The 26,691-nt window shown below is 43.7% G+C and overlaps 1 protein-coding gene across 1 annotated transcript; it reads right to left on the bottom strand.

The window, feature by feature from the left end:
- Nucleotides 1-5,874: 5,874 nt before the first annotated feature.
- On the bottom strand, nucleotides 5,875-23,585 carry GHITM (growth hormone inducible transmembrane protein). Its single transcript, XM_059661999.1, has 8 exons — nucleotides 23,450-23,585; nucleotides 22,609-22,708; nucleotides 20,956-21,067; nucleotides 19,922-20,063; nucleotides 16,922-17,030; nucleotides 9,856-10,044; nucleotides 9,230-9,401; nucleotides 5,875-6,165 (listed from the first exon to the last, which is right to left on the bottom strand). The coding sequence occupies exons 1-8, from the start codon at nucleotides 23,579-23,581 to the stop codon at nucleotides 6,081-6,083; spliced, it is 1,041 nt and encodes a 346-aa protein (XP_059517982.1). The 5' UTR covers nucleotides 23,582-23,585; the 3' UTR covers nucleotides 5,875-6,080.
- Between the last annotated feature and the right edge of the window lie 3,106 nt (nucleotides 23,586-26,691).

The following is a 26,691-nucleotide window of genomic DNA, read 5'->3' as shown; positions in this document are numbered from 1 at the left end:
CATGAAGAGAACTGAGGTGGGGACAGGCCTCTCCCTCTAACTCGAGCTGTCTGATAGCACCTTTTCGGGGCCTTGGGCTGCGTGAATAACCAGAACTCTGCCACTGAGCGGCCCTGGAATAGCTGCACAGCTGTCCTGTTCCTTAGTGTCTGTTGCGAATTACAACAGCAGCTGCGGCTGGAGAGGAACACATCCTTTTGATGAGTGCAATGCTAACGCGTCCTGGTATCTGAAGATAATCTTTCTTATTATTAGGTGGTTGATTGCTGGAAGTGGGGTGCAACCTGTCTCCAAAAAATAGCAACCCCCACTAATGTTCAAGGATGTATAGTGCTTCTTCAAGCAAGCATGTCAAACTCGCGGCTGGAGGGCCCCATGCCTTGTTAAAATAAATGAGGCATGCGGCCCACTGGCCACAAGTTTGACATGCTGGTAGAGCAATGACTGTGTTTTCTTGCCACAATTCAGGACAAAAAAATCCCCACTAAAATTCAGGCCTAAATGGCGGGTGCCACCACCAGTCACAGCTGTGGATTCTGACAGAGAAGGGAGAACTGGTAGAGCAAGCATGAGGCATGGGCCGCAGGGAGAAGGGGGTGCCAAAGTCTTTTGCCAGCTCTCGGGGCTGGCTGGGATGGATCCTGTCAGTGTCTGGTCTCTGACTTGCAGGGTTGACAGCAGGCCTCCCAGTAAATAAGTGTCAGCTTTTCCCATCTCCACCCTCCCACCTGGCACCACCGGGACAGGGCGATGTCTGAGGTGCGGCCAGGGCTCGGCAGTCCTGGGGAAGCTTCAACGCTGGGCTCCCTGCAAACAGCCTGTCAGGGCTGCAGCACCTTGAAGGCTCTGGTCCAGTTCCACTCGGAGACGAGACGTGCCAAGGCCTCAGGGTGGAGATGTTCTGCTTTCATGGTTCTTGTGAAAAGTGTGTTTCAATGGACTTTCTCACCATATGTACTTTCCTTGCTATAATATACTGGAAAATACAACAAACACCTCATTTTCCTACCAAGTGCCCCTTTCCCTGCCACTTAGAATTAACAGTGAAGATCCTGCCATAATTTTTCCAACTTCTTTTTAAATGCCTTCTACTTAGAGGTGGGTTATCACGATTTCCCTTGCTGAGGCACCCAGTACGGCGAGGGTGACACAACCTGCGACACAAGCAGAGTCACGGGCACATTTGGTGTGTTGGCAGAGGTTGGGTCCTCTGCCAGGTAGGTCAGGATACTTCCCATGATGCTGGGCGTGGGGGTGTCCCAGACATTCCCTTCCCACCAAAGCAGAAAGCCCCTTCCAGCCACCAGCCCTCTGCAGGATGTTGGGGACACCTGCCTTCCTGTGGGCATTTGATACACCTGTCCCTGCTCTGCACTCCTGCAGCATTCAGTCTGGATTAAGCTTTTGGAGTTTCTAGGTAACTATTTCATAACTACCTTGGGTCATTCGTTGCTGTTTCTCACATTTTCACGGCATGGTATCTAATACAGCATCTAATATGTATCTGTTGGCTTATCTCTTAAGGAGGGACTTTTGGTGATTAACAGTTGTGTTTGTGCTGGAAACTCCCCACTGATCCTAGGGGCTTCCGGCTCCAGCACCCCCTGCTCTTAGCCAGCACCTCCTCCCGCTCGCTCTCCTGCTGCCACCCTGCCTCTGCCTATCAGATGCCTGTCTTCTCGATGGCCCGACGGCAGGGCAGACACAAGGACTCCTGTTTCTCTCCACAGCTGGTGCTGAGTTAGTTCTTTCAGGAAGCACCAAACTGAACCAACCTAACAAATTCCTGACTCTTCCTAACGAAGTCAGATCAAACCAAATCATTCATGCTCTCAGCTTCCACTGGTCTTCCTGTTTGGGTCATTCTGCATTCAAGCCTTATGAGACACATAACTGGGTGGGGCTAGGCTAGTACTGTCTTGTGAAAGATTCCCTCTGAATCATCAGGAAAAGTTCATTGCTATTGGCAATTACCATGATTATCCTTTAGATACCTGTTCTTACAGAATAATGAACTCTTGGGAAATTATGGAAAACAAATCACTGGAAAACACCGCATTTCTTCAGTTCTAAAATGCCACTGATTTTAAGATACGCTAGTTCCGTTAAAAAAAAAAAAAATTGAAACCAAGTGTGAAAAATACTGCATCTTAGCATTGAAGTAACACGGCTACTGAGTAAATGAAACTAAGACATGTCAACCCTCTCTCTGAGATCACCACATGAACCAATTTTCAGCAGCTGTGATGCTACGCACAATCCCACTGGGGCACACAGGTGCGCAACCCACGTGTTCCAGGCACACGTAAGCCTAGTCTGGGGGAACGATGGCCAACTGACACCATGCTTCAGCTGATCAGATAGCTTTTACAAGGGTCTCAGTGGAGAGCATTTTTATTTTTAAAATATATTTCTATTGATTTCAGAGGGAAACACCAATGAGAATCATTGATTGGCTGCCTCCTGCACACCCCCTACTGGGGATTGGGCCCACAACCCAAGCATATGCCCTTGACTGGGATCAAACCCAGGACCCTTCAGTCCACAGTCTGACGCTCTATCAACCAAGCCAATCCAGCCAGAGCAAGAGCCTTTTTAAAAATTGTTTCCAGACTTGTGTGCCTCGTGAGAACTAATGACAATTTGGTCTTGCCAGAAAATATCAATTCTGTATTCCTGGGTGTAGCCACAGGTACTCACTCCCCAGCTCCCAAATGCATCCAGTGAGGTTGTAACACCCTCCACCCATCAACCTTCCAGGTGAAGGTAGAAGGTGGAGGCCCCTCAGGAGGACTGACATCTCACAGGTGAGGAATCCGTATGAGCTGTGAACCAGGCAGAATGGAAGGTGAGGTCGGAAGAGACTGTGCCGGACCTGCCCTCGTGCTAACTGGCCAGATAGCCCACACATCCCCTCCCCACTCAGACTTCTGATTTCATCTTTGCTTCTGACACAAATGCCCCTTTGCTGCTTTCAAGTGTTAATACTGGGGGAGTTTTCTGTTTTCATGAGCTGCTATGCTAAAGAGCAAGTCCTCCAGGTCAGAGCCTTCATGTCTTCTGAAAAATGGCTTCCATTTTGAGTGACATAATTGAGTACATTTAGGGAGGAGTCCATCTTATCAACTACACTCACCTTAAAAAAAAAAAAAAAAAAAAAAAGGCTTGATTTGTAGCTCCAAGTGCACTGGAACTTCTGATACTCTATAAAAAACAGGACCTGAGACCTAACCGGTGTGGCTCAGTGGACAGAGCGTCAGCCTGTGGACTGAAGGGTCCCAGGTTCGATTCCGGTCAAGGGCATGTACCTTGGTTGCAGGCACATCCCCAGTAGGGGGTGTGCAGGAGGCAGCTGATCGATGCTTCTCTCTCATTGATGTTTCTAACTCTCTGTCCCTCTCCCTTCCTCCCTGTAAAAAACCAATAAAATAAAAAAATAGAACCTGAGTAAGTAAAGCACCACCACCATTTGACCGAGGTCAATTCCTTTTGATAAACACTAGAACGCCAACATCCTGGGTGTGTTCAATAGACTTCCCAGCCTGCCTATTTAACTGGCACAGTGCTTCTGTTCTCAAACAGGATCCCAGCCCTATGGCATTCATCACAAACTTCCCAGTGTAACAGGTTAGGAGGGTCATTCAACTCTACCACTCTCTCCTTCCCAGCCATATGACCTTGTTACAAAAATTAAACTTGGGGGCTTCAGTGCACTCCTTTGCAAAATGAAGACAGTAGCACCTAGTTCAAAGGAAGGTTATCATTTGTGCAAAGGGCTTACCCCCCACCCCCACCCCCCCCCCCCACACACACACCAGCCTCTCTAGACTACTGGGATGATACAAATCTTGGGTATCATTTCGTTTCAGGAACTCCAATGTGGACACATTCTATACAGATGAACAATTTTAAAGGAAACATGATGCTAACACTTCAAAGAGCACAGAAAAGTCCAAGGGGTCAGTGTTCTAAGCACAGAACATACGCTGTGAGCAGGAAACCAGGTTTCAAGAGAACTTCTCATTTCTTGCCATCTTTCTCCAAGTTCCTCCGTCATCCTCCTGCTGTATGAAATGCCCGTTTTGTGCACTGTAACTACTGTATGTACTTCCTCCTGGGACAGCTTGGAAACTCAGTCCTTTGCTCACTTCTCGTATTGACACCATAACAAACAATGGCTGTTTGCACGGAGATGTGCCTCCCCTGGCCAGCTAGCATGGTAGACACACTTTTTATTGAAAGGTCTTCACTGTCTTAGCAAAGTCAGAAAAAATAAAAAACTAGGTCACTGAAAAACCAACACCCTTGATTTCCTGGATAAGCTTCTGCCTAAGAGCCATGCTTAAAATTATAGTTTGTTTTGTGTGTGTGATACCATCCAACCATAAAGATATAAACTCTGGGCTCCAAAATGTGACTGAAGACAAAAGGACCTTTAAGATTTCACTTTAAGGTCACACTAACACTGTACCAGAACCAAAGTAGGAAAATATAGAATTGTTCTCAGGGGGAAAATAACAAAAACAAATAAACCAGTAGCTAAAATGCCCAGTGTTTACGAAGTGACAGCACATGTCACCTGCAGGTGGGCTCTGCTGTCCTCTTCATTTTGGATGAGCAAATGGGCACAGTGCCGTGAAGTACTGCCTGGGTCATGTAGGAAGTAAGTCCAGCTGTCAGTGCATGGTCGTAATCACACTGCACTATATATACTACATTGGGAAGAGAATAAGCTGCTTTCTTGAACAAATCCCCTATTCAAAAAATATGCATATGGTTCAGCTGGAAAAATTACAGACCAATCAACATCTGGCGGAACCTTTAATATTTCAAAAATAAGTGTCCTCGGTAACTTGATGTGGTTAGAATAGTTTTTTCTGGCTTACTGTAATAAATTCTTGTCAAACACACCAATCATCTCAATAATCACACACACTTATTTCATTCATTAAGAACTTCCAAAAATAACTCTTCTGTTCTCAAACACTGACAAATGTCACAAGAGAGTAAAGGAACAGTCTATGAAGGAGAGAAGGAAAATTCTGCTCAAGGGCACTCTCATGAAGCACTCTGCCCATTACAATTCTGACTGACGTACTCCATGAAGAAAGAGTAGCTTTGCTTTCCTTCTTTTAGTGCTTCATCTGAGAGGGACATGAGAAACCAAGTCTCAGGAGAAAAACTCCTTTCATAGTGTAAACCACAACAGATTTTTCTAATAAAGCTTCAAAAGTTGAAGAGGTGAAAAAAAACAAGCATGTATTCTATTAAACATTTCAATAAATATGCAAAAAATTCAGCAACTGTTTATATACTTTGAATATTTTATCCTGAGAAAGTATTTTAAGGAATATTTTGTTCTAGAATATTCAAAAGTAAAGCTTGCACATACACGCATTTTATACTAGGAATTCTCCGTATGATTACAATTCTGGAGCATCCTAACAATGTCAAACAATGAGAAGCCAATATGGTCACATCTACAATGGAAAGAGGCTTGAAAAGGAACAGCAGGAAATTTTATCACCTATGCCTTTGTTTTGTGCTCAACGCTTTCGTAAGCTCAGGAGAGAAATATTAAAGTGATGACTTGTTTCCAAATAGCAAGTCCTAAAGCCAGTATTCAAAGAAAAGCTGCAGGTGACCCTTTATTTCTTTCTGGTCCCTTTACCAAACCTCCATGCCACTCATGACATTACTTGTTAATATTATGCATTCCAAAATCTAAACAGGTAAACGTAAGTTTGCTAATTTTTACTTAACAAAACAAATTTAAGATAAAACACTTAAAATTCTCACAACACAAACCTCAGTTTTCACGTTCATTAAAACATTTCAGAATCACTCAAAAATGAGAACTGAACACGGGTGCGCTTATCTGGCAGAGAACTACTGAATTTATTCTCCAGAAGAAAAAGCAGACCTGAAGCATCACATTACTGGGACATTTCAAACATGATGACAAGTTCTTATCTTCTAAACTTCAACAAAAGCTGCTTCAACAAACCACTTAATTAATACCTGCCCTACTAGACAAGCCAGGAATCTGACGCATTAGTGATGTCAGAAGCGGAGTCACTTCACTTCTTTCTGCTGTTTCCAGTTGCTAGAATAGTGGCAACTCGTATAAATATATTTAATGTATCCATGTAGATTCCCAGCATCCTAGAAAAGAAAATAATACCTGTTTAAGTATGTAATTCTAATAACAATGACAACAACTATTTCTTAATCTAGAAAAGAAGAAAAAGCAATACTGATTATTTAACTTAGGTATATAAAATGGAAATTTTAAAACAAGATATGCCAACTAAGGAAGTCCTCGACAAGAAAATAGTCAAGATTTTCTTCTGGTAGATTAATCTTTTAAATGGCAATGAGCAGTTTAAAAATCATTATTTTATCCTCTAACACTCTACTATAAGTATAATATCTTGATGGGGGGTGGGAGGGAGGAATGGGTGTTGGACAATACAAGAATCAAAACAAAAACAAAGAAACACCTTTACAAAATTGTGTTAGACACAAGTCTGGCATTTTTAAATATAATATACCCTTCCCTTAAGGCCCTACTCCGCCTTCATCCAAAGAAACTGTTATGAATCTGTAAGCATTATAGCAGCACTTTAAAAACCATCATTACAGTTTTAGTATTAAAAAAAAGACAAATAAATTGAGTTGTATGAGTTCTTTATATATTTTGGATATTAACCCCTTGTTGGAGCTGTCGGTTGCAAATATCATCTCCCATTCTATTCATTGCCTTTTTGTTTTGTCGGCAGTTTCTTTTGCTGTGCAGAAGCTTTTCAGTTTGATATAGTCCCATTCATTTATTTTTGCCTTTCCTTCCCTTGACTTTGGGGTCAAATTCCTGATATGTTCTCTATGACCAAGGTTTATAAATTTTGTACCCATGCCTTCTTCTATGTACTTTATTGTTTCAGATCCTATATTTAGGTCTTAATCCATCCTGAATTAATTTTTGTACATGGGGACACCAGACAAAAAACCTAATTGAAAAATGGGCAAAAGATCTCAACAAACACCTCTCCCAAGAAGACATATAAGCAACCAACAGATATATGAAAAAAGATTCAACTTCATCAACTATTAGCGAAATGCAAATCCAAACTACAATGAGATACCACCTCACACCTGGTAGAATGGCTGTTATCAACAAGACAAGTAATAACAAGTGTTGGAGAGGTTGTGAAGGAAAAGGAACCCTCATTCACTGCTGGTAGGAATGCAGCCACTATGCAAAACAGTATAGCAGTTCCTCAAAAAATTAAGAATAGTTACCATATGACCCAGCAACATCTACCTGAAAAACGCTAAAACATTTATTCATAAAGATATACGCTGCTCTATGGTCACTGCAGCATTATTCATGGTGGCCAAGACATGGAGACAACCAGTGTCTTTGGGAGACGACTGGGTAAAGATGTGGTACATATACTAGTACACAATGAGATACTACTCAACTATAAGAAAAGATGAAATACTGTCATTTGCAACAACATGGATGGACCTTGAGAATATCATGCTAAGCAAAATAAATCAGTCAGAAAAAGCTAAGAAACATGTGATTTCACTAATATGCAGGATATAAAACTGAAACTCAGAGACAGACAGAAAATAGGATGGTGATTACCAGAGGGGGGCAGAGAGTAAAGGGGCCAAGTATATGGTGACGGAAGATGATTTGACTTTGCATGGTGGGCACACCACTCAATAAACAGATCACCCAATATAATAAAAGGCTAATATGCAAATTGACTGAACGGTGGAAAGACCATGTGCTCCCACAGGGGGAGTGCCGCTCAGCCGGAAGCCAGACTCACGGGGAGTAGGCCTAACCTGTCAGTCAGACATCCCGAGGAGTCCTGGACTGCGAGGGTGCAGGCGGGGCTGAGGACCACCCCACCTAGAGTGCATGAATTTTGTGCACCAGGCCTCTAGTAGGTTATAAAAATGTACACTTGAAGCCTATATGATCTTATTAACCACTATCACTCCAATAAATATAATTTAAAAAAATTGCTTTAGCCCAGCTGGCATGGCTTAGTGGTTGAGTGTCAACCTATGAATCAGGAGGTCACAGTTAAATTCCCAGTCAGAGCCACATGCCCAGGTTGCGGGCTCAAGCCCCCCCCTCCCCCCCTCCCTCCGGTGGTGGGAGGGAAGGGCATGTAGGAGGCAGCCTACCAATGATTCTCATCATTGATATTTCTATCTCTCTCTCTTTGTCTCTGAAATCAATAAAAACTATTTCTAAAAAATAAGTTACTTTAAAAATTTGTGGTAACACCATGAAACTCAAAGAAAATTGCTTAATAAAATACCCTACTTTGGTGGAGAAAAGGAAAAAAGCATTATTATATAACACCTAATATCAGTTAAATTTGAATATCTCCAAAATGAAATTTCCATAGTAAGATATTTCCAATTTTTAGTAAAAGTCTTTTCGATTAAACATTTCAAGTCAATTATTTACACTTTCCAATGAATACCCAACTAATACATCTTTTCTTCAGTTCTAAAGTCTATTAAATATTAAAATTAATTAACCAACAAGAACACCATCAGGCTAATTATTATGAATTAACTGAATACCTAAATATTACTTACTTGCAATAGAATAAAATTTCTATGGATACACAGTTTACTAGAGAGAGAATAGACCAAACAGCAATAGAAATAAAATAGTAAAATCTGACAAAGCCATTGTTGTGGGTTGAAATCAAAAGGTATGTCCAAGTCCTAATCCTTGGTTACCTGTGAATGTGACTCTATTTAGGAACTGGATCTTTGCGAATATAATTAAGATGTGAGTTGAGATGAATACTGGAGTAGGGTGGGCCTTAATCAAATATGACTCCTGTTCTTATAAGAGGAGAGACAGAAACAGACAGGACAGGAAGAACACCGTGTGCAGACAGAGAGGTCAGAGTGATGCATCTACAAGCCAAGGAATGCTGGCTCTGCCAAGAAGGCAGGAGAGGCAAGGAACAGACCCTCCCACAGAGGCCTCTGAAGGTGCCAACGCTGAGAACACCTTGATTTCAGACCTCTAGCTTCTACAACTGTGAGAGAATACATTTCTCTTGTTTTAAACCACCCAGATTGTACCTTTTGTTATGGCAGCCCTAAGAAACTAATATAATCATAAAACAGGACAAAATGAAACAAATGTCTTTATATAACAAAGACATTAAAGACTACTTACGAATTGATGGGATCATATTTTTGAACTCCAAACACTGGCACTATTTCTGCACGCTTGATGACTTTCTGCGTGTCATACAGAAGGAACATGCTGAAAAGAGCTAATCCACCATAAACTGCCACTGAGTACAGAGTGGCACCGGCCACAGTGGTAGGTGGAAGAAACATAGATCCTGAAATCAAAATGGGGGAAAAAGGTTATTTTAAAAAAGGGACTTTTCTCTAACTATATATATAGTTAATGCTATTTTTATATTTTTACTTTGGTATACCAACATAAAAAAGCATCTGAGTTATAAGCACGGTCTAATTTTATATACATTCAATTCAAAACCCATGATACTCATTTCTGCAAAGGGTGGCTTACCCACATTACAGGAAGGCTCTGCATCAGAGCAATGCTCATGTGTTCTGCAGACCAACTTTGCCATTTTAGGTGCATTTGGTAAACCAATAGTAATGATTTGCCATGATGCCAAATAAGAAAATCCAGTCTAATTAGCACAGATCTTTTAAACAACTTTTAAAAATGACTAGATATCTTCCCCCCAGTAGGAAACCTGAGTACGTAAGATGACTTTGGTACATCACGAACCAAGAACCAACTGTCAAAGCACAGTGGCTTACCCAGTGAAGACACAAAGACGAGGCCCAGGCCCACTCCCAGGGGTGCTCCCATGTTCAGAAACTTCTCACTGGGTGCACACATGGCCACAGTGGAGAGGCCACCTACGACGCCTGCCGTGTACCATGCAGCTCTGATGAGAAGAGGCCCCCCTAATATCGTCAGAGGAGCCACCACTGCGCCCATCACACCTGGAGAAAGCAAGTGGTTTTTACTAAACAACCAAAGGGAAAATGCCACTTCTAACATGCCCTTTGTACGTATTTTACCTTATGTTAAACAGTACAATACGAAAAGCCTTCCCCTTATTTAGGTAACACTACCCCCACAATCCTACAACCAAAACTTGGGACTATCCAGATTCTAAAATTACAGCAGCAGCATTATTCCTAGTCAAACAGCCACAACTCAAAAGTACAAACCCTAACCTACATTTTTAGTGACTTTGTCAAATTCCATGCTGTAGTTAATTTTTTGGATTCAAACCTAGCTTTAGTCTTAAACAAAGTAAGATGAGAAAATGAGTACATTATGCTAATCTTAAATGTGGCTCAGGGTTGAATGTTGACCTATGAACCAGGAGGTCACAGTTCAATTCTCAATCAGGGCATATGCCCAAGTTGTGGGCTTGATCCCCAGTAGGGGACATGCAGGAGGCAGCTGATCAATAGTTCTCTCCAATCATTGATGTTTCTTTCTCATTCTCCCTCTCGCTTCCTCTCTGAAATCAATAAAAAAACATGTACTTTTAAAATGTAGAGACTTCAAGACTAGAGGTCTGTTACATTGTGTAATAAGGAACGAAATCATAACTTGTAAAAAGTAATTTAAATTGTCATTATAAACAGCCTCATAAAAATTAAAGTGAAAGTTATCAATATAATTAACCAAGTAAATAGAATTCAACTGAAAAATAAATCTTGCCCTGACCAGTTTGGCACAGTGGTAAGAGCCTTGGCCCTCAGACTGAACGGTCCGAGTTCGATTCCTGGTCTAGGCATGCACTTGGGTTACAGGCCCGCATGTGCAGGAGGCTACCTATCAATGTGTCTCTCGCATCGATGTTTCTCTCTCCCCTCCCCCTTACCCCTCTTCCATCCTCTCTAAAAATCAATGGAAAAAATACCCTCAGGCGAGAATTAACCAAAAATAAATAAATAAATAAACAAACAAACAAATCTTAGATAAGGCATTATTTCAGTGGTGAGTAGAACAAGTTACCCTTTTCTTAAACATTAAATGTGTACAGTTTAACTCACAGAATAGGCACAGAGCTGTCTTCTTACTAACATTTCAATACTAGTGTGTTCCTTTTGTGAGAATAACATTTCTAGATCAAGTAGTAAGGTAATTAATTGTATTTCATGATGAATAACTTTAAAATTTCTTTTGCTCTAGGAAAAGATACTAAATAAAAATTCTTCTGTATAATATTTCTGTTGGGATTTCCATCAGTTTTACATTTGATAGCAAAATTTTTATCAAAACTTTTAAGGAGACTGTTCAGAGACTTTTCAATGACACTTTCTGATAAAAATCTTAAGTGGTTATAGCTGTGTGCTGCTTAAGGACAAATCAATTATAAAACTAACAAGGATAGCTCATTATTATTGTGAATGAAAACTGGAATTCAGCAAATTGGTTCAACCACTGTAGAAAACAAGTGTGGGCGTTCTTCAAAAATTATAGCCAGAACTACCACATGACCCAGCAATCCCACTTCTGGGTTTATATCAAAAGAAATTAAAATCAGGATCTCATAGAAATAGCTACATTTCCATGTTCACTGCAGTATTATTCACAATAGTCAAGATTAAAATACCTAGGTGTCCATCTATGGATAAATGGGTAAAAATATATAGACAATGGAACATTATTCAGTCATAAAAAACAAAACCTTGCCATTTTTGTCAACATACATGGACCTTGAAGGCAATATGCGAAGTGAAATAAGTCAGACAGAGAAAGAAAAACACAGTATTATCTCACTTATACATGGAATCCAAGAGTCAAACTCAGAGAAACAGAGTATCCTGGTGGTTACCCGGTGTTTGCGGGGTTGGGGTTGGAGGTGGGGGGGTGGGGAGGTACTGTGGAGCCATTGGTAAAAAATATAAACTTCCAGTTCTACAATTAACAAGTTTGAGGATTTAATGTACAACATGGTGACATTAAAATAAACAAATGGAGACTAGATGTGAACTTTCCCTAGGCAGACAAAACCAGTTTAGTCATAAAAATAAAGCTCAATTTAGTTTATTTTACAAGATTAACTTGACCTGGGTCATTTCCTGCTTATGCCTCTGGAAGTCATTAGCAAAATTTGAACTGTTTCCCAGGCTGATATGAGGTAACCGCAGAAAATTCTATTATAACCAATCCCTGTGAAGAACAGCCAGCCCTAACTGGTTTGGCTTAGTGGAAGGCTGGACTGAAGGGCCCCAGATTCGATTCTGGTCAAGGGCATGTACCTTGGTTGCAGGCACATACCCAGTAGGGGGAGTGCAGAAGGCAGCGATCCATGTTTCTCTCTCATCAACGTTTCTAACTCTCTATCCCTCTCCCTTCCTCTCTGTAAAAAAATCAATAAAATATGTTAAAATAAAAAAGTTAAAAAAAAAAAAAAAAAGAACCACCAACCACTGCTTTCTCACTATAAAAGTTGCTTTATAATAATACTAGAGGCCTGGTACATGAAATTCGTGCCCTCGGGGGATGTCCAAATAATGGCTTAGGCCCGCTCCCCACAGAAGTCGGACTTCTTAGCACTGCTACAGAGGTGGGAGAGGCTCCCACCACGGCTGCTGCGCTTGCCAGCCATGAGCCTGGCTCAGGGCTTCTGCTTGAGTGGTGTTCCCCCATGGGAGTGCACTGACCACCAGGGGACGGCTCCTGCATTGAGCGTCTGCCCCCTGGTGGTGAGCACGCGTCATAGCCACCAGTCTTTCTGCTGTTCGGTCGATTTGCATATTAGCCTTTTATTAGATAGGATACCCTAGCCTCATTTGATATTTCTGGTTAAGTGCTCCCAGTTTGCAGGCTGTCATTTTGGTGTGTGTACTATTAACTTTTACTAATTATTATTTCAGTAATTCACTGATTTTACTTGTTATTTATGAATTTTTGACAGAGATGATAGCTAATAATACTGCATCATACACTTGAATGTTGCTAAGAAAGTAAATCTTAAATACTCCCACTAGGAAAAAAGAAATGGCAAATATGGTGTGGATGTGTTATTTAATGCCATGGTGGTAATAATTCTGCAACACATACATGTATCAAATCAACATGTTGCACACCTTAAACTTACACAATACTAGAGGCCTGGTGCATGAAAATTCATACACTGGAGGAGGGGTCCCTCAGCCGGGCCTGCCCCCTCTCACAGTTCAAGAGCCCTCAGGGGCGGGAGGTGAACTGGCGATCAGGGGAAGGCGATGCCCCCATCACACCTCTGCTGCTGCCACTGCCGGCAGCACAAGCCTCGGCCCGTCCTGGTTACCTGAGACTTGGGAGGCCGAGCAGCCACCATCCGAGGCTTGCCTGTGCCTCGGGCTGCCCTGGGTGGCTGGGGGGCTAAGGGGACTGGGCGCTGCCATCTTGTGGCTGTGGGCACCACCATCTTTGAGGGCGGTGCAGTCAATTAGCATATTCCCACCTTATTGGCTGTGGGTGCTGCCATCTTTGAGGGCAGAGGAGCAATTAGCATATTCTCTCCTTACTGGCTGTGGGCGCTGCCATCTTTGCGACGGCATGAGGGTCAATTAGCATATTCCCTCTTTATTAGATAAGACTGTGTGTCAATTACATCTCAAAAAAGTTGGGGGAATAACAATTAGAATAGTTTTTCAATGAGCATTCCAGTAATTTCTGTGAAGTATCACTTGGTCCTGATTGAGACCACAGCTGTACTAAATAAACATCTGGATAAAAAATGTCAGCTTTGATGTCCTTTCGACGCTGTGAGCAGTTGTCCTTGAATCATCCAAACCCCTCTGGGTCCCATCTCAATCACGCCAGTGAGTAATCAATGGGCAATGCAGGACTTGAAAAAACAAGGTTGGGGTGCCAGTCTTGACTTTGGTGCTTCCTGGTGTGTGACTCACTCAGCCTGTTTCCTCAATTATGAAATATGAATATGCTAATATCTACCCAGCTTCCTAAGACGTTTATGAAGAATAAAACAAATTTTGAGCCACAACAATTTAAAAAAAAAAAGTAAGAAATTGGCCTTCATACTGTGCAGCCCTGGGTTAACATAGCAGGCCTAGGGCTGTCTTTACAAAGGCCTGCTTGCCAGGTTAGTCCTGCCTCTCATCTGAGAACCTGGCACTTGGACAGCTCCCTAACTGACAGGGTTAGGCTACTGGTGCAAACACTGAGTTATGCTGAAGACCTGCTTTCCTTCAGGGAGTCTGGTTTGGTTTTTTTATTCATTTTTTGTGGTTATCCTCACCTGAAGATATTTTTATATTGATTTTTTTTTTTTTTTAAGAGAGTGGAAAGGAGGGGAGGAAAGAGGACAGAGGGAAGAAAGGGAGAAAGAGAGAGACACATTGATTGGTTGCCTCCCACATGTGCCCCAACTGGGACTAGGGATCGAACCTGAACCCAGGTACATGCCCTTGATTGGGAATCAAAACCGTGACTCTTGGTGTGCAGGCTGACACTCCAACCACTGAGCACACCAGCCAGGGCAGGGAGTCTGGTTTTTGATAGTTGCTAGGAGGGTGCCTACATGATCAGCTTTCAATAAAAACCTTGGGCCTGGCCTGCCTGGCTTAGTGGTTAAGTACTGACCTATGAACCAGGAGGTCACAGTTCGATTCCTGGTCAGGGCACAGGTCTGGGTTCCAGGCTTAATTCCCAGTGTGGGGCATGCAGGAGACAGCCAATCAGTGATTCTCTCTCATCATTGATATTTCTCTCTCTCCCTCTCCCTTCCTCTCTGAAATTAATAAAAATATATTTACAAATAAATAAATAAACTAAAAATAAAAACCTTGGACACTGAGTCTCTACTGGCTTCCCTGGGCAGAAAAACTACACGTTCCTCCTCTTTTCCCATTCTTGGTGTGCTCCCCCAGCAAGGAGAGCATTGAAAGATAGTGTATTTCTCCAACTCCAGACTCTGCCTGTATCTTTCCCCCTTGCTGATTCAGTTGTGCATCCTTTCATTGTAATAAACCTCAGCTCTGAGTACTAATCAATTGCTGAATGAATTAGTGGTCTTAAGGACCCCACCCCCACAACACACATAAAATACCGACTCAAGCCCTAACCGGTTTGGCTCAGTAGATATAGAGTGTCGGCCAGGTTCAATTCCGGTCAAGGGCATGTACCTTGGTTGCGGGCACATCCCCGGTAGGAGGTGTGCAGGAGGCAGCTGATCGATGTTTCTCTCTCATCGATGTTTCTAACTCTCTATCCCTCTCCCTTCCTCTCTGCAAAAAATCAATAAAACATATTTAAAAAAAATACCGACTCAAGTAATTTATATGCTACAATGACATCAGATTAAAAGGGGTTTTGTAAGCAAAGCAGGTAGAAATGCTTAATTCAATTCAACAAGTGACTAAGAGACTAAGGCAGTGGTTCTCAACCCTGGCTGCACATTAGAATCAGCTGGGAATCTTTTTAAAATCCTGATTTCTGGGCCTCATCCTCCGGAAATTCTGTTTCTTTGTTACTAATGTTGTGGACCCACCCCATAACAAAGAAAGAGAATTTCCAGGGGGATGAGGCCCAGAAATCAGGATTTTAAAGATTCCCAGCTGATTCTAATGTGCAGCCAAGGTTGAGAACCACTGGACTAAGGACAGAGGGGAGAGGGGGAGAGAGTTAGAGGGGAAGAGGGAGAAATCAATGATGAGAATCACTGATTGGCTGCCTCTTGCCTATTTATCTGAGATAAAAAGACACTAACCCTGTTTTCTCAAGGAACTCATTGTCTAAATTGGGAAACAGGTGCAAAACTACTCAGTAGCCAAGAGATTTAGAAACATAAATGTAAATGTTAAAATTCAGAGGACGAGAATTTTGGTGATTCAATGAAAGTCTTATTAACAAATGCACATTCTAGTATTCTAAAAGAATTTTTTCTTAAAAACAGGTCATTGGTAATAGAAGAAAAGGGACCATCTCCCACCCAACCAGTGATTTTTCCTGCAAAGCTCCAGGGAGAACATCTATGATTGAATAATCTAACACCCAAGAGACTTGAAAACAAGGATGGGAAATCATGCTGTCTCAAGTTAGCAAAATAAAGATAGCATAAGAATCATATAAATGACATATTTCACCCCAAAGTTGTTATTGAGTGCCAAAAACCTGATTTCCATTTACTAACCATGCTAGAACATTTCAGTCTGTTTCCCTGGAAATTTCAGGGAAATGCTTATACAATGTCTTGTTTTGTGGTAGAGAACATTCACCTAAGCATTTTTGTTTCTCGGTCTGGTTGACTCTTTATTCAACCCAGGAACATACTATTCCAGGAAACTTGAGGTAGAAAACTTTGTCTGAACTTTCAAATATTTGTCTTGCAACAATTAAGAAAAAATTCACTACATCTACCTACAAGGATATGAAAACTGCCCTGCAACAGCACGGCTGACAGCCTTTGCTGCCCAATGTTACCTTGTGCCAAGAACTATCCTAAACGCATCAGTCACAAATGTGTATTTCCGAACAGTTTTTTGACTGCTTTCTTAAAATACTGCACTGCAAAAACCTCTTCTTCTTCTTCTTTTCACCATTTTAATTTTTTTAAAGATACACAATATAAACAATTCTCAAATGATGGGTATCAGGTCTGAAATCCTCCTGGTATTAGATGAAACACAGAAAAGAAAATCTCTGCATGTACTAGACTATACAGGAGGCAAGTGTAATACTAGGGATGTCCCTGGTCTTAGTATATAAACAGTAGTAAGTAGAAAATGACAAGTGTTTTCTAAACATGAAGCTTAACTAAATTATGTACAAAGCATTTATGATTGTGAAAAGCCACCTCAAAGGTAGTATTCAAGATTTATTTAATAACAACTGAAAACTAGAACATACCAGAATGCAGTAACCAAGCAAGATGCTTTGGGCCTGGGCTCCGGTCATAAGGTATTGATTGTACCAGCATTCCAGCTCCAATCATGGCTGCAAAGGTTGCACCAATTGTCTGAAAGACACATATTACTAAGAAAAATCTATCCTTATACAATAACAAAGTAGAAACCCACAAGTTCTAATTTTCAGTTAGTGTTTCCAAGAAACCATGTTTTCCCAACATATTAAAGGCCTTTATTTCCGTTTGGCCACGTGACGAGAAGGCCAGTGCCCTTAGACTTGCAGACGGCTTTAAGTGAATGAGTTAAGCTTTGACTAATAACGTCATCTTTAAAAAACTTTATTATTTTTAGACAAAGGTTTCACAAAATCTCTTTAAAAGTCCCAGAATTATTTCCAATTATATTTTAGTATAGCACTAATAGCATTTAAAAATATTAGTCATGATATACCAATTAAAATATATACAGCACACTTGCTAAAAGAAACCTGAAAAAATAAAAGCACATGGAAAAGATGAGAAATAAGACTGCTTCTCTCCTTCAAACTTTCTGGCTGACTTGGTCCTTTCCTTTTCTTTGCCTTAGATTTCTATTGTTATGACTTGTAAAGATCCCTTGTATATATAACAAGGAAGAAATATAGGTAATGGAAGAAAGATGATAATATCCAGGAAATTTAAAGGAAAAACTGTAACCTTGTAGCTTTTGGACAGAATCAGGTAGCAGGTATTTGGCCAATTACTAAAAAAACACCATAACTGAACGCGAATGCTTCTGGTTGGGAAGGCTTTTCTCCAGATGCTAAGAATCCTGTGCGATGCTCCAGACCTGCCTCGTCGTCTGCACTGTCTGTCTGACACGCAGGCACCTGCTGCTTTCATTCACATTAAACAGAAAAGCATGCTGAGTTCTAGTCTACCATTTTCCAATGCACAATTACTAAAAACTACTTCATACATCTCTGTGCAAAGCATTTTCAGGTTATTTATCACAATTTACACATTTTTTCTTTTAAGGTCCTTCATGATCCAGTTCCACTTTTTGCCTTTCAGCTTTCCAGTCTCCACTCCAGCTGTGGGAACTAGTAGGGCTACGGACATGCCTCCGGCTCATGCCTCTACAATTCTGTTCATTGTGCCCAAGAACTCTTTCCTGTCTGACTTACTCAAGGACTTCCCTTTGTCTGGGAAGGTTTATGGTGGGTCCCCTTGCTGCCAAGGGTGTCAGATGACTCTCCTCTGTCCAAAGACACTTAGTACAGTGATCAGTGTCTACAGACATGGCACCCCACCCCCCCTCCCCAAAAGATTACATTTTCACCACTGTAGCATCTGTCTGGCTTTCTAAACTTTTACTTAAGTACGAGAGCAAAAGCACATGAGAGTGATCTAATGCCCACAGGGAGTTGAGACTATGGCCCATGCACAAACCTTCTTTAATGTCTTATTTTAGGGGCTAAACTCCTTTGCATATCTTGATCTCCCTCATACAGCCATGCATGCTTAATTACAAAAGGCACTATTGTAAATTACGTACTATTGATTAAACTAACATTCCTGGTGAGAATGCACATGCTTATTCTTCTAGAACCTGTAGGCTAGGCCAGTGGTCGGCAAACTCATTAGTCCACAGAGCCAAATATCAACAGTACAACGATTGAAATTTCTTTTGAGAGCCAAATTTTTTAAACTTAAACTATATAGGTAGGTACATTGTTATTAACTTAATTAAGGTACTCCTAAGGCTTAGGAAGAGCCACATTCAAGGGGCCAAAGAGCTGCATGTGGCTCGCGAGCTGCAGTTTGCTGACCACGGGGCTAGGCAATTCATGACACCCATCTGGGAAGCAATATTCTAAGAATACTAACTATGCTACTGTAAGTGTTTCTCCTTTTGGAATGTATAATGTGGAAATACTAGAGATTTGGAGGTTAGATGGATTTGGGCTACCTGTGGAGAACTGGTTTGCCATGGGACATCTCTGAGTATTACATAGACTCTCCCATCTTCCCGTCCTGTCCAGCCTCACGCTCACTGTTCTAGTTCACACTCTTATCATCAGATCTTGCAAAGGCAGAGCTAGTACACCGGCTCTTGCACATTAGTTCTCCATGCTCATCAGCCTTTTGCTGGTCCAGTTATCTGCAATGGCCTCCCACTGCTTAGGCACTCCTCTCAGCTTGCCAATCACACAGCCCCTGTCTGTCTTCTTCACACACCAACCCTCAAATATGCTAATGAACTGTAAAGTCATTTTTAATGACTGCTTTCTTTGCTCAAGCTGTTTTGCAAACTTGGACTACCCTTGTACTCTCCTAAAATAAGAAATGCCAGGCTTCAATGGCCCTGATGAGATAAAATTGTCCTTCATGGAACTTCCCTAGTAGTCCAAGACAAAAATAATCTTTCCACTGATTTTAAACTTTCTACTTCTTATTGTATATTCTTTACCACTTACTCTAGTTTATTTCTTCAACCAGAGAGTAGAAAAATAGTCACCACACTTGAAATCAGTTTTTGGTTTCTAGTAAAATAACAAATGCACAAGAAACACTCACTCAATATTCCTTATACAGGGTCAAGAAAACTCAGAATAGTTGTGGCACTTTCTACTTTTAATAGTATAGAATGTTAGGGTTTTTGTGATATGCATTTCCCACTGACCTCTAAGATGGTTTGGAATCCCCCTTAATTTTAGTAAATTGATGTAAGATATGCAAAATACAGGCAGTTTGGTATCTGCTGCTAGATAGGACATTCCTGTAAGTTTGGTTTCCAACCCCTTTGCCACTATAAAATACATATTTAACAAAGAATAGCTGAAGTACTTCACTGTGTACTTCTTACTCTATCTCAGCTGCACTACTAATTTCATATATTATTTGAACAAAAACCTGTTCAATTTAATAAGGTATTCTTTCCCTTTAACACCCGTCCCAATATTTTTTGTCTAATCTTTTGATACGGAGTAGAAAAGGTAAACAAAAACAAGCTGACTTACCACCCAAGAGCCTCTCATCATGAAGTTCATGAGAACAGGAGTTCTGCTCACTGCCAGAGCTGACAAGGCTGTTAAACCAATGCTTCCTGCTAAGTACATGTAGGTAGAATGAATTCTATCCTTCACATACTGAGGCCAAATTCTGTAAAAAAAAAAGAAAAAAAAAAAGTTAATTTATAAGATTCTGAATGTGAATTTTGGTTGAATAAGATTAGCTGGGAGGTCTTGGGAAATATGTTACTGCTCTAAATCTTATTCACCTCATTTGGAACGAAAATGATGCATACATTGAAGTTACCATAAAACGTAAATGATAAAAGACATATAAGGGGGGGGGGGGGGCGGAGAATGGGTGGAGGTGAAAGAGGGCACAGAGGGGATAAATGGTGATGGAAAAGTTTGAAAAAATTAAAATAAAATAAACACACAAAAAAGAATGAGATATATGCATTCTACAAAATGCTGAACTTCAAAAACATTGTGCTAAGTGAAAGAATCCAGGCCCAAAGGACCACACACAGCATGATTTTATTCTGACTACATGTCCAAAAAAGGTAAATCTACAAAGGCAAAAAGATTAATGGTTTCCTGGGACTGGGGATGAAAGGGTTTCAATTAAGCATAAGGGATCTTTTCGAGGTGATGGGGATGTTCTAAAACAGCTGTGGTGATAGTTGAACCTCTATACATTCAAGAATCACTGAATTGTATACTGATAATGGGTGAACTTATATAAATTATGCCTTAGTGACTCTGCTTTAAAAAATAAGCACGACCATAATAAAAGACATAAGCATTTGGCTTATATACAAAGTGACACATTTTCTCCTTAACTGAATACATATAACCTTGGAAAAAGAAGTTTATTTAGGTTTGAATAAATACAGGTCATGGAAACAAGAGATTCTATCTGTATTCATTTTTCTCCTACACAAGAAAACTAGACATAAAACATTCCCAAAGTGGCCAAAGGTAAGTATGAGAAGAAAATTGGAGGCTTTAAGGCTAGAACTGTTTGGGAACAATTTACTTACACAGCCTTTTCAATTGCTCCAATCTCATTAGACATTCCCAAGCCATAGTAGCACAATGCACCAAGGCCAACAGCAGCCCCTCCAGCAATAAACCATCTTCCCATCTGATCAACTGCAGAACACAGGAGGAAATGCAGGTTAACACTGTCATGTTTTAACTAAATTAAAATGCTGGCAATAAGCCCTTCCCCATACTTACAGTAAATGAGGGAAATCAAACTATACACCACACTTCTTTGTAATAGCTATAATCCTATATAATAAAAGGGTAATATGCAAATTGACCCTAACAGCAGAAAGACTGGGAATGACTGGTCACTATGACACACACTGACCACCAGGGGCAGACGCACAATGCAGGAGCTGCCCTCTGGTGGTCAGGTCGCTCCCACATAGAGGAGCTCTGCTCAGCCACAAGCCAGGCTGATGGCTGCCAGTACAGGGGTGGTGGTGGGAGCCTGTCCTGCCTCCTCAGCAGCACTAAGGATGTCTGACTGCAGCTAGGCCTGCTCCCCGCTGGCAACTGGACATCCCCCGAGGACTCCGGGGCTGCCAGAGGGATGTCTGACTGCCAGCTTAGGCCCAATCCCCCCGGGAGCAGGCCTAAGCCAGCAGGTGGTCATTCCCCGAGGGGTCCCAGACTGAGAGAGGGCACAGGCCGGGCTGAGGGACCCTCCCGAGTGCACAAATTTTTGTGCACCGGGCCTCTAGTTAGTATATATAGAAATGGCCTTAGAATTAGGGGACTAGTAAGAACACTGCTGAAACAAAGGTGTAATAATTAGTACAAAAAGGATCAGACTTGGTTAACCTTTCGTCTCCAACAAAATTAGAGGCAGTGTATCTGTAGATGTGGGGAGACTTCTGTGATACGTTATTTTACTCATAAGAATTTGGGGTGTGTTCTCATGACATTTAGAAAGCAAAGATGAGAAAGAGCCCTGGCTGGGTAGCTCAGTTGATTAGAGTGTCACCCCGATACTCCAAGGTTTCGGGGTCCACCCTTGTTCAGGGCACATACAAGAATCAACCAATGAGTGTATATAAAGTAGAATAGATGTTTTTTCCCCTCTCCCCCCCCCTTCCTCTCTCTCTAAAATCCATCAAGCAATAAAATAATTTTAAACATGAGAAAGAAATGTTGAGTTAGATCGCATTGTGTCTACAGTGACATTAGCAAAGATGGTGCTTTACATGGAGTCAAGAAAAAAAGAATCAAAGAAAAACGTAACCCATGTTTATGCCGCTGAATTAAGGGGGAGGGTGCTTTTGCTTTTAATACTAAGAACCAACTTATTAACTCTAACTGGTGAAAGGTATTCATAAAGACCAGCTTACTCCCTTTAGTCTCCATTTGTTCACAAACGTTACTATTCCGTGGCTACAGGATTCATGTAATTTGGTTTTTAGGGCCAATTTACTGACCAGAAATACCCCAAGGGATACCAATGAGGGCTGTCTCCCGCATAATAGATGGACATTTTGCAAGGTTAAGGAGCCTGGGCTGGCTTTGGGTAGATTAACAATCTAGTTTCTCAACTTGCAAAGCTGAATTGCAAACTGCGAACCGCAGGCCCTGCTTCCGAGAGGCCCTTGGGGCAGCCAGTTAATAGGACCCTCCCTCAACACTAGGCCAGATGGTCAGGCACCTACTTTTAAATATTTTTTCCATTGACGGTTCCAATGCTGCTTCCTTGAGTTCTTGTCCGGTTTTCCCACGCCGGATCCCAATTCTTGTTTTGGTGGCATATTCCTGATACACATGAAAACAAGACATACACCACCCACAGCAAAACAGAAAGTTAACGATAAGACAGGATCTCCTTACACTAGAAACCTCCATATGAAGTTGGTGCTTTATATGCATGTACTTTCACTATTAAAGCCCGGTAGCCAATTTAAATGTTAAATGGAGACCCTATTGTACTTGTGCTCTATCTTCAAAGTGACTTGCTAATCCTTTATAACTGAACTTCTTAGTTTAAGTTTCAGAATTTATATTCCATAAACTACAGACTTTATTAGCTACATTTTTTTAATCTGGAAAATGGGCTCAAGAAAGTTTCTTTCCTTAACATAAAGCCAAAAGGAGGAACGACTACTACCTCCATTTTAGCTCCTTTTCAAGAGTGAAACGGCCCACTGAAAAGGTTCTGTGTGTCCTTATCTACTCACGTCTCGAAAAGTGTACGTGTCTGAACGCCAGGAGGAATCTATCCGCTAAGGAAGTCGCTCTCCTACCGGACAGCTATTTCCTAAACAAAAGCTGGAATGACACAGCTCGGCCGGCCCCTCCGCGAGGCTCCCCTCGCTCCCACCCCCGGTGATTTCCAGGGGAAACCGAGAGCCGCAAAAACGGAGGCGTCCCGGGTCCTTTCTACACGAGATGAAGGCGGAACAGGAAGACACAACACCAATGGGAGGAAGCGCGAACCGGGCTTCCTCAGGCAACTGCTCCGGGAAATGCCTGGCGGCGGGGCGGGGCGGCGCTTACCCGGCCGGGGGCGGAGGGCCACGGGCCCGGCCCGCCGGGGCCCCGCAGCCCGGGGGCGGCCTTGGTGGGCAGGCCCGGGCGGAAGGCCCTGGGCGGCAGCGTCCGGAGACACGCGAGCCTGGCGGCCAGCATGGCGCAGGTGCTGGGGGACAGACAGACAGAGGCCACCGTGAGCCGGCGGGCGGACGGACTCAAGTAGCTTCCAGACGTTAAACCCCTGCGCGTCCCTGGTTAATTCGGGGAACTCGGCCGACAAAACCCAGAGAGACGAGCAACTCTCAAGGTCATCCTGCACCGCACGGTGACCAGACATCAACGGAACCAAGCACACTTCTGCCAAACATGCCCCAAACGACTTCCCTTCAAATAGGGTGTAAGACGTTCCAGTTCCGGAACCTCCGGGATGCGCCTGTAGGTGTGGATCCCGAGCTCGCTCTGCGGGTCCCAACGCTCCCCCCTCCGGGGGGGCCGCCCCGAAGCCCAACTCCCGCTCAACACGCCCGTCCCCGGGGCCCGGCCCCGGGAGCCCCGAGCTCCAGCCCGGTCCGCCCGCACCGGCCCGCCTGCCCTCGCGGGGACGCCCCCGGGCCCCGCACCGACCGGAGGCCCGGCTCGCGGGGCCCTGCCCCCAAGACGGGCGGCCGCGGGCGCCGCAGCCGGAGGGGCCCCGGGAGTCGGACCGGGGCCTCGGATCCTGGCCCTCCAGGCGCCCGAGAGGCCGCCCCAGCCCCGGGCCGCTACGAGCGCCCGCGCGAGCCTCGCCCCGTCCACGCACCCCACACCGCCGCGGGCACCCCTTCTCTGCGGGGCGGCGGGGTGACTCAGCACTCGCCGTCCGGGGAGAAGAGGCCGCGAGGGCGAGCCCCGCCGGCCCAGGCCCCGCGCCGCCCCGGCCACAGGTCACCGCGGGCGGCCCCGGCGACGCGCCGCGAGCTGTGTCGCAGCCGCCGCCCTCGCGCCCCCAGAGGCCCCGGCGCCCCCAGCGGCCCCCGAGAGCGCGGCGACCTCGGGTGCCCGCAGCGGGGAGCCGCACCTCAGTCCCGGTCGCCTCAACCGCACAGACCCTCCGGCAGCGACACTCAGGCGCGCAGTCAGCCCGTCCACCCGCCCCTGCCGTCGGCGCGCGCAGTGCCCCCCGCTCGCGGCGTGACGCAACGTCCGGAGAAGCGGCCGCACTCCCGACAGCCAATCACAGGACGCCCTGCGACAGAGGGCGGCACCAGGGCGAAGGGGCGGGGCCAGGGGCGGGGCCGAGCGAGGGGGCTGGGAGGGGGAGGCCGGCGTCCCGGTCGGTGTGGGCCGAGCTCTGCTTTTGTCCGGACGTTGTTCCTCGCAGCGGTTACAGAATTATTCAACACGTGCCCGACGTGGCGTGAGAATTAAAAATCTTTCTACCTCTCGATCCTTCGCTCTCGTCGCCTCTGTGCCTCCTCAGGAATATAAACAGTCTGTCCAAGGCGACGGCTTCAGACCGGCGCCAACTGGCTTCTTGGGTTGGAGGCCCAAGGTTAGCGCCTGAATCCCGACGGGATCTGAGTCGCCGGCGGCGGGGAGCGAGCTGGCGGGGACGGAGTTGTCTTCGTGGCTGCGCGACCTGCACACGCGCTCCCCCGCCGCTGCGCCTGGGACAGGCCCGCGACTGGCTGGGCAGGTGTTCCGTGCCGGCGCCTCTCGCAGGCAGGTGCCCTGGGACAGCCCCTAAGTCCCCACCTCAGTGACAGTCCTACTCCGAGGAATACATTCAAATGGGTGAATCCGGGCAATCACCACATTGTCTTAAAGTGAATTTATTTTAAAAATTAAAGCATGCACATTTATCAGAGAAGCTAGGCTAGCAAACCTATCCATCTGGTTTATGCAGCGCAGATGGGCGCTCAGCTAATCTGCAGAGCAGGTCGGGTGGGGATTGGGGGCATTATGTACCCTCCTGGCTATAGGTTTCAGAATTCCCTGCTGCATATGTTGGTGCAGATTAATTCTCAAGGTTCCTTATTACTTTGTGTGGCCTTCGCAGGACATATGAAAAGTGTCTGCGCTTTATCTTGCCCAGCCTTGAGGATGCTGGCTTCTCTGCTTAGAAGAAATGAAACCGCCTTTCTCCTTTCTCCTCCCCTTCCTGTCTGCATCCTCTCGGGAGGGAGGCTCTAACCATTTGCTCTCAAAGATAATGCCTTGTAATCTGCAGGCCAGCTGCAAATTGCCCTCACTGTTTGGCCTTGTTTTAACTTTCCTGTCTCAGTTTCCCTATTCCACTTGTCCTAAAAATTTTCTAGCTTCTCACTGCCCTGTAACATTTTTATTGCACAGAATTTGTAGTGAAAAGCTATTTTTCCTATTTAATGAAGGTTTTTTGTTTTTGTTTTCCTTCATTCTTTTAGTCATTAAATATTTACTGAGGCTGTAACAGAGTGAAATGCTCCTCTCTCTGGCCTTCAGACTGATAGCTCCTGCAATGATGCTAATTAGCTACAGGAATGCTGTTTGAGGCTTGAGCAACCCCTTGTCAGCCAAGAGGTGGAGAAATAAGCACAAAGTAATTAATTTTTTTCAAAGATTTACTAGGTGTACTGGCTAATAATGCAGATTTTGTAATCAAAGAAAACACGATAATTTCAAGAGAAACATCAAAACTGCTTTATTCAAAGTAATGCCCATCGCTAGCTACACATTTCCCCCATCTTTCAGGTAATTTGTGGATACCGTCCCAATAGAACTTTTCTTGTTTTGAGGCAAACCATTCAGAGACCCAATTTTCCACTTCTTCGTACGTTTTGAAGTGCTGATCAGTGAAAGGGTTAAAGAGAATAATGGGGCAGAGAAAGACTTATTGTGCTTAGCAGAGATCTTGCAGAAAGCTTACAGCCTGAGCACAGCATAGCTTAGATAACCAAAAGGCACCTGGGGCGGGAGGAACCAAGGACGGACCAGGCCTTTACTTGAGCAGAGCAGCTTGCAGTCAGCAAAAATCAATAAAAACCTCCCTCTCCCTACTCTCTTCGCTGATGCCTTTCTCGGTCTCAGCCCACCTGCACCCACGCAGTCAGAATAAAACCTCTTTTGATACATTATGGCCTCATGTCATAGGTGCGTGACCCCGGCTCACTCTGAACCTTTCACTCAGAAAGCGCGTGTCCCATCGATCGGAACGAGTGGTAATCTGAAGGAGCAAGGTCTGGTGAATACGGCTGGTGGGTTAATACTTCCCAGGCCAGATCTTTTAACGCGTCTTTACCTGGTTTTGA

This window comes from Myotis daubentonii, chromosome 13 (assembly GCF_963259705.1).
Source record: "Myotis daubentonii chromosome 13, mMyoDau2.1, whole genome shotgun sequence".
Classification (NCBI taxonomy): domain Eukaryota; kingdom Metazoa; phylum Chordata; class Mammalia; order Chiroptera; family Vespertilionidae; genus Myotis; species Myotis daubentonii.
The sequence above is the reverse complement of the archived record's forward strand: the minus strand, read 5'-3'. Positions and strand labels throughout refer to the sequence as shown.

Coding starts and splice junctions, on each gene's coding strand:
- GHITM (XM_059661999.1), bottom strand. CDS start 23,581: ATGCTGGCCGCCAGGCTCGCGTGTCTCCGGACGCTGCCGCCCAGGGCC. Junction 17,031..19,921: donor TGATGAGAGGCTCTTGGGTG/GTAAGTCAGCTT, acceptor TGTGTCTTTCAG/ACAATTGGTGCAACCTTTGC. Junction 6,166..9,229: donor AAATATGATCCCATCAATTC/GTAAGTAGTCTT, acceptor TTTCTTTTCTAG/GATGCTGGGAATCTACATGG.